Genomic DNA, 7,852 nt, shown 5'->3' with positions numbered 1-7,852 from the left:
ATTCCTGATTCCATAGTTCTGAGCAACAGACAGTTGTGAATGTGCACGTGTGTAGAATAAATAAATAAATAAATATGCAGTCATATGTCAAGGTTTATGTTACTGCATTTAATTTTAAATGTAATATAAAGTAAATGTATTTGTATTGGTATTTTTGGTAATAAACATCAATAATCATGCACGAAACAAACCACAAATGTCAATAAACGTGAAGGTAAATGTTTGTTAAGTGTGTATTTGCGTTTGGTGGTTTTGTGATAGAAGCTGTTGTCAAATGGGTCAATTTGTTTTCTTAATTTGCTCATGTTTTGTTCATTTTTATCAAGTTGCCGCACACTGAGGTATCTCGGTCACCTTGGTTAAATATTAAATTATTTTTTTCTTTTCTGTCCAACGAGGGAAACACAGCCCTCTGTGTTTGCAGTATTACGTAACCAAGTGCACTTTTTAAAATAACCATAATGAATAGAACGCGTGACAAGTGAGTAAATAATGTTATCTCCTGCGGGCCGTCAGTACGGCAGCATTAACTTACCCGGAGGGAGCTTGAGTGATATCACGTCACTCAGGGTGTGGCTCTGGTTGACCTGCACACAGTAAGGAGGTGTACTCTTTCCAATTAATTGGCCTCACAGAAAGAAGAACAAAGTATCTTTGTTATACAAATGGAAAACAAATCTGCTTCCCATTTGTGAATCAAAGATAAAATAGATGCAAAGTGTGTTTTTATTTATCAGTTCACAAAACCAAGTCAGAAACTGATCAGTTAGACACATTTTAGTCACAATGCGGCTTGATGAAATTTTACTACAGCCTCTCTGCGCTCGTCTCTCCTTCCTGCTGTCCAACTTACAGGTTTAGCCTGTAGCAGCGGATGTTTTTCTCACAAACGGTTTAGGCCTAAACCAGCGACACTGGTGAAAATGTCACTGTTGGCTGAAACCTGGATTAATAGCGTTTAAAACAAAACAGATTCAAAGACCTTTGGCAACAGTATCAAAGAAAAGGTTTCCCTTAAAGAATTTAATAAGTCAGCTTTTTGTGGAGCGATGGTGTGTCATTTGTTTGAACAGAGCGGGTACAGCTATAAAAGAGGCACATCAAGGTGGCCAGGATGGATGTTTATTTAAAGCACAATGGGCACATATAGACTTTGATCTCATAATGTATAGTGGAAATTACCACCATCAAATCAGTTCACTTTTGTTCAGCGGAGACGGGGGCCTGTTGTGGGAGCTCTTAAAACGGGAGCCCAAATGACCGGAATCTCGACTAAATGAGGAATATTGTAGAAGCCTGGAGTCCATTAGTTTAATTGGAGGTCAGTGTAATTATTATCAGTTCTATGCTAAATACAGTCATTACGGGGACTTTTTTCCCCCTGGTTGACAGCTGGGAAGTATAGGTAGCGATACAAAGAAAAGAAAAGAAAAAGAAAAAAAAAGAAAAAGAAAAGCCATTAGACGGAAAAAATAATGAGAAAGAAGATAAAATAGCTAGGCAGTGGTAGAATAAAATATGTTGCAATAACCCCCAAAAAAATAATTGGGTAAAAAAGAATGAGTTTTGGTGAAAAAAAACTGTGGTTGTATTGTTAAAATAAAATGCAGCACTGGTAGGCCACAGCTGGATAAACAGTCTGTGGACGGGAGACATCCTAATATCTGACTTCTCTTACAAAACAGGTTCTGATGACGGCCCCCTCTATTTCTGGATACTCCATGAGCTTTTTTTTTTTTTTCTTTTTACTGTAGCACCACCACCGAAAACATTTTACATGCTAAGTAAATGGACTATTGCCACACACCTAATATTTTAATCACAGCAATTTTTCCTTGCCGATAAATCATTTTTTTACTCAACTATCAAATTAGGTGACTATTACACAGTCATTATAATAATAATGCATTGGTTTTATATAGCGCTTTTTCATTAGATGTTCAAAGCGCATTATTCATTCGCTCACAGTCACATCCTGGTGGTGGTAAACTACCTCTGTAGTCACAGCTGCCCATAGTCTTTCTTGCCAGTTAATTAGGTACACAATTGTACCACCTTTCTTACACCGTTTCAACATAAACTAAAGTCTTGAAGGTGGATTTAGCACAGAACGGTTATACCAGAATGTATTTCTTTTCACATGTGTACCTCATGAATTGGCAAGTGAGTGTATGTTGGCATTTGCATTGATACCTGATCTTGATTTTCTAGATTTACAGAAACAACAGATGCATCTTGTATATTGTATACAGCCTACCCTACTGTGAAGGCTGTCATCTGCCTGCTATCTGTCCTTCGTGGTGCATAACTTTAAACCTCTCTGATTCTGAATTAAATACTGTACAGTTGTCATAATCTTAGCAATAGATACCTGAACCGTTTTGCACCGAGGTGTAAATATGTTGCATATTTTAACATAAAGGTTTACTGAAACGGACAGCCTCACGCGGCCATTTGATGAAGTGCATTTTTTTTGTCACTTCCGCTGCATTCCGGAAGTTGCTCCTTGCAGTCGCTGGGAATGCTTTAACTTTGAAAATCCCTGCCCGGAAGCTCTCTGTGGCGGGCTGTGAGGACGTTTAGGACGGGAAGCAGGAACAGAAGAGGAGGGGGGGAAATAACGTGTCTATGATGATGAGCTCGCTGCTGCTACGCTCCTCACTCGGCCGCTTGGTGACAGCTTTCGGCACCCCTTCCTCTTCCTGCAACAAAGTCGTCACACAAGCAGCAGCCGTACCTCATCTGTATTCTTTGAGAAAAACGATGCACTATCAAACGGAGCCGAGAGGACACCCGAATTCCCCCGACTACCGGCTTTATTTTAGTAAGTTCACTGCCGCCATTATGAGAGGGAGGGTTTGCACTCAGTGGCATTAATGATTCACAGCAGGTAACAGCTCTACCTCCAAGTTGACGTAAACGTTCGAGCTTTGACGTACAAGCGCGTGGTTTCTGTGGCATGCGGCAACTCCAACCACTTAGCTGTGAGGTTGCTAACCCCGAAAGTACAAGTGTGTTGAAGAAGCTCACAAGCGGAGGAAGAGGCGTGTACGCATCATCGTCCTCCATGTGGCTGTACTTCCGGTTGGGCGGTCACGTGGATGCAGTCACACCATTAGAGCTTCATTAATAAAAATGTGATTTATTGCCACGTATGCTCACACATACAAATCTGTTTGTCTCGTGTTTGGTGCTGGAAACATTGTAAATAATAGAAACAATATAACAAATAACAACATATTGTGCAAAGATGTGCAAACAATAGTAAATTATACAAAAAAAAAGTGCAAGTGTTCACTGTATTAAGCAACTGAATGTACAGGCTGTTGTGCAGGGAAAGTGTGCTTATGTAATCAATAGACACTTGTTTATGCTAATAGTGATGCATTGGTCTTCCTATCAGCAGAGTGAATGAAAACATAGCAGACAGAGATGGAGGAAGTGAGGATGAGAGAGGTGTAGAAGAGCACCGTCAAGATTTTTTCGCAGGTTGAACTTGTTCAGCTGCTACAGTACTTCCTCTTTCGTTTTTTATTTATTTATTTGCTTTGTTAAATTAGAGAGCTGATGTTCAGCCCCCACTTGGTGATGTTGGTTTCCAGGACATGATCTGCTACGTTTGTTCTAGAAGCACTAAGCCATTGAAATGAAATGTTTGTTTTAGAATTTATCTGTTTTTTTTGTTTTTTTAGCCCAAAATAATGAATCAATACATAAATAAATCAACAAACACTCTAAGTTACATAATTTGTGATGGAAAGTACAAAACTACATGTAACGCAGAGAAAATAAACAAAAACCACAAACAAATCCACTTAGCAGCATATTAACTAGGTTTTGTGGTCTCCTCTCGATGAAATCTGCCCATGAGAAAGCTCACTGTGTTTATTTGTGTGGGGATGCGCTTTGTAACTGTGCTGTAATTTGTGTTTTTCTCAGAAACCTCTGAAGGGAAATACATCTCACCATTCCATGATATTCCACTTATAGCGGACGCAGAACAGGTAACTTTTCCCTGACGGCGGAGGTCTGAGATTCTGCGTAAACGTAATATTTACACCAGGGATTTAGAGCTTTTTTTAAAAAAAATGATTATCCCCCCTTTTTTTATGTAGGACAATGATGTGCCAGCCAAAAAACCCAAGAAGGCCGAGAGTGAGGTACTGTCGAATTCAAGAATCTCAGATCCATTTTTCCGCTTGACAAACGTCCTCTTACCGCGTAGTGTTCTGTGTGTGGTTGTCTCATTTTCTTTCAGGTGCTCTACAACATGATTGTTGAGGTTCCCCGATGGACAAATGCCAAAATGGAGGTAAAACTCTACTTGCTTTTTTTCCCCTTACTAATAGATCTAATGATCACACTTCTACTACTTCTAAGAGTTCAGTGGCTTCAGTAAATGCTGTCTCATATTACAGTGCTCATCTATGAATGCATGAGCCGGTTTGTCAGCCTTCATCCAATTGTATTCCATTGTATTTTTTTTCAAAGGATGGCATTGTAGTTGCTGTTAAGTTTCTATAGCACGTACATAGTCTGGTAGTAGTAGTAGTAGTAGTAAAAAAGTAAAAAAAAAACCTTCAAGTGACGATACATGCTCTTGTTATTGCAACTCATTGTCCTGAATCTATTATCATCTTTGTGCTAGCTAGCACCGCGGTAGCACGAAGCTGACTTTATGAGTGTTGTAATTTTAAGAGTAGAAATGAATAGCATGTACTTTCTTTCCTCAGCACGCAACCCTAAGCCTTTATTTTAACTCGGTCATCCTTGGATAACAACAAATTCCGCACGCAAGCGCATACAATCTCACAATAACTTCACTTCCCAGATTGCGACAAAGGAACCTCTGAATCCGATCAAACAGGACGTAAAGAAAGGAAAGCTGCGTTATGTCGCCAACATTTTTCCCCATAAAGGTTACATTTGGAACTACGGGGCGCTCCCGCAGGTGAGGAAACAACACAGTTTAAATACATTAAGTGTTTAATTCAGCAAATTCATTTCTAGTCGGCGTGCATACAGAGGCTTTATTTCTTTCATTCTTATGTGTTAATTTATGTTCAGTTGTGAAAGAATTACAAGAAAGTTTGGATTTGTGACGTATTTCTGTTTCTTGGGATAGACATGGGAGGATCCAAACCACAAAGACAAAGACACCAATTGCTGTGGGGATAATGATCCCATCGATGTTTGTGAGATCGGCACCCAGGTAACACTGTTTTAGGTGTACATGTACTTTAGGTACACTTACTGAAATCAAATGCATTTTAATGTAGGAGTCCTGCATTAAATCTTCACTTCACAAGTGTTACAATGTTCAACTTGGTGATTATTTTGGAGGATGTAGTTTGTGGTGCCGGTGAGTACTACAACAATTCACGAGTACTACAAACCACAGCCTCCAGTGTGAAAACACAGCTGAATCAACAACTCTCTGTTATTTTAAACAAATACTGAATACCGCAACCTTCATGAAGCTCAGATTTAGTGCAGCGGCGTTCTATGAGAATGCATTAGTTTTTACTGGTAAACCTGATGGACTGACCTGATCAATACACAGTGATGTTTTGCTCATTTTATAGTATATTTTAAGTATAGATTTTTGTATCACGTTTATGACACAATCGATGTAATCGTTTCCTCAGGTGTGCTCGCCAGGTGAGGTGATCCAGGTTAAAGTGCTCGGCGTCTTGGCCATGATCGACGAGGGAGAGATGGACTGGAAGGTCATCGCTATCAACACCAAGGACCCTGATGCCAAAAACCTGAATAGTGGGTGTTTTTATGAATTACAGTCATGAATCTGTAGTTCAGATTCAGTAGGTTGTATTTATCTTGCAGCTTCCCGTGTGGTCAAAACACTAACTGTGCCCTGTGTTGTGTTTATCGTCAACATTGTTTTGTTTATATTCAGCTTTTCCTCAAAAGACGTCGTGTGTGTCCATAACACATCACAAATGTGTTAAATTAATCATTTGCTCATTTACGTAATGCGTTTATGAATCTTGGCTTTAAATATTTTGAAGACTGCTTCATTAACCGCCATTTATCATTTAACCTTTTACCTCCCAGCATAAATGTATTACCTGTTTAGATATTTGTTATATAATATAAATATTTACAGAACAGACAAATACCGATCAGCCACAACATTATGACCACTGACAGTGAGTAACATTGACCATCTTGTGACAGTACAGTGTTCTGTTGGGAAAAATTTGGACCTGGCGTTCATGTGGATGTTACTCAGACATGTATCATCCACCTAGACCAGACCAGTTTATGAACAACTCAAAAAACATGAAAAAACAGCCAAAGGTGTTGACCTGGCCTCCAAATCCACTAGATCCCGAACTGATCAAGTATCAGTGGGATGCACTGGAACAAGTCCACAGAGGCCCCTCCCCTCAACCCATAGGACCAAAATCCCCCCACTAACAACACTGACACCCTCAGAAGGCCCATGTCCATTCTGATGAGTCACGACTGTTTTGGAGGCACAAGGGAGTCTGACACAATATTACGAAGGTGGTCATAATGTTATGCCTGATTGCTGTATACCAAGTTTGAACATGGTGTGAATTCACATTGTTCACACACAAGTCTTTTATCTCATTGAACGTGTTTTCTCAGGCATAGAGGATGTCCGCAAGAGCCGACCGGGTCACTTAGAGGCCACTGTTGAATGGTTTAGAAAGTATAAGGTGCCTGATGGGAAGCCTGAGAACCAGTTTGGATTCAACGGACAATTCAAAGACAAGGTCAGTACATTTGTAATGATGGCTACAAAAATAAAACACGACAGTTGTGAGGATGCGGTTCATGCCATTGCTTTTTACAGGCTAAAACTGAACGGGTTCAAACAGAGTGCTCCTAAAGAAATCCAAATGTCTTTATCTCTGCTCATAGGACTTTGCAGTTGAGATCATTATGTCCACCCACGAGCACTGGAGGGCACTAGTGCAGAAGGGAAAAAACAGCGGCGGGATCGAATGGTAAGTTTTTGGAGATGAGAACTCCTGCACTATGTGCGGTGATGTACATATGTGTTTGGTATGATAGCGTGATGAACACCACTGACTTCTTTCTTTTTTTGTACAGCAAAAATATATCTTGCTGTGACAGCCCTTGCAAATGCAGCACCGATGAGGCCAAAGAGGTCGTCCACTCGGTGAGAGTTTCCAGAGCTGATACCATATAGTCAATGGTAGCATATAAAGGATGCGTAATGACTAGGTTTTGTAATTGCCTGGTTTGTTTATTTGGATTTCTCAGGCTCCTGCATTTGGCAGCGCACATCCTGTGTCTCCAGAGGGTAAGCAAGCAATGACTTTGGTTTGTTTATATATGCTTTCAAATTTCACATTTTTATACCATTCCAAATCTCCTCTTCAACAGTGGACAAGTGGCATTTTGTCTGAGGTCCCTTCAAACAGCACGGAAACCATCAAATTGACTTTTGATGAAACGAATGATGCAACAACAATTCTGCATCTTTTGTATGCAGCTGGATTTATTTTTGGTAAGCACTCAGTCTCATCTGTATAAAGGTGCCATGTAGAAAACTACCCAGCACACTGCCAATACGAGACTATATGTACTGTTGTAAGGCTGATTAAAGGATCATAAGTGATGTTTGTTTTTGGGTGCCACATTGGACCCCGCGTTGATTTATTGTGACGCTAATTATCATTTAGACATTAATTCCAAAAATCATTGGTCTCCTTTCTATTAAATTGTTGTGTATGTGCTATGGTAATTTTGTTGCGGAAGACTGAAAGTCATGCTCTGATATTCATTATTAGTTTGTTCTTGCAGCCCAAACTGTAAATCAGTTTCTATGTACCAT

At 39.8% G+C, this 7,852-nt stretch overlaps 1 protein-coding gene across 1 annotated transcript; it reads left to right on the top strand.

Annotated features, from left to right (window-relative positions):
• Positions 1-2,558: 2,558 nt before the first annotated feature.
• On the top strand, positions 2,559-7,636 carry ppa2 (inorganic pyrophosphatase 2). Its single transcript, XM_047577666.1, has 12 exons — positions 2,559-2,824; positions 3,940-4,004; positions 4,116-4,160; positions 4,259-4,312; positions 4,832-4,951; positions 5,126-5,212; positions 5,649-5,775; positions 6,637-6,764; positions 6,913-6,998; positions 7,105-7,174; positions 7,279-7,318; positions 7,402-7,636. Exons 1-12 carry the CDS (start codon positions 2,629-2,631, stop codon positions 7,422-7,424), a joined length of 1,041 nt encoding a protein of 346 aa, XP_047433622.1. The 5' UTR covers positions 2,559-2,628; the 3' UTR covers positions 7,425-7,636.
• Positions 7,637-7,852: the final 216 nt, after the last annotated feature.

The sequence above is a fragment of the Mugil cephalus genome, chromosome 2 (assembly GCF_022458985.1).
Source record: "Mugil cephalus isolate CIBA_MC_2020 chromosome 2, CIBA_Mcephalus_1.1, whole genome shotgun sequence".
In the NCBI taxonomy this organism is placed as follows: Eukaryota; Metazoa; Chordata; class Actinopteri; order Mugiliformes; family Mugilidae; genus Mugil; species Mugil cephalus.
The sequence above is the reverse complement of the archived record's forward strand: the minus strand, read 5'-3'. Positions and strand labels throughout refer to the sequence as shown.

Bases quoted from the DNA above. Each gene is read 5' to 3' on its own strand.
- ppa2 (XM_047577666.1), top strand. From the start codon at position 2,629: ATGATGATGAGCTCGCTGCTGCTACGCTCCTCACTCGGCCGCTTGGTG. The intron at 4,161-4,258 runs GTACTGTCGAAT...ATTTTCTTTCAG, and splicing joins CCAAGAAGGCCGAGAGTGAG to GTGCTCTACAACATGATTGT. The intron at 6,765-6,912 runs GTCAGTACATTT...CTCTGCTCATAG, and splicing joins ACGGACAATTCAAAGACAAG to GACTTTGCAGTTGAGATCAT.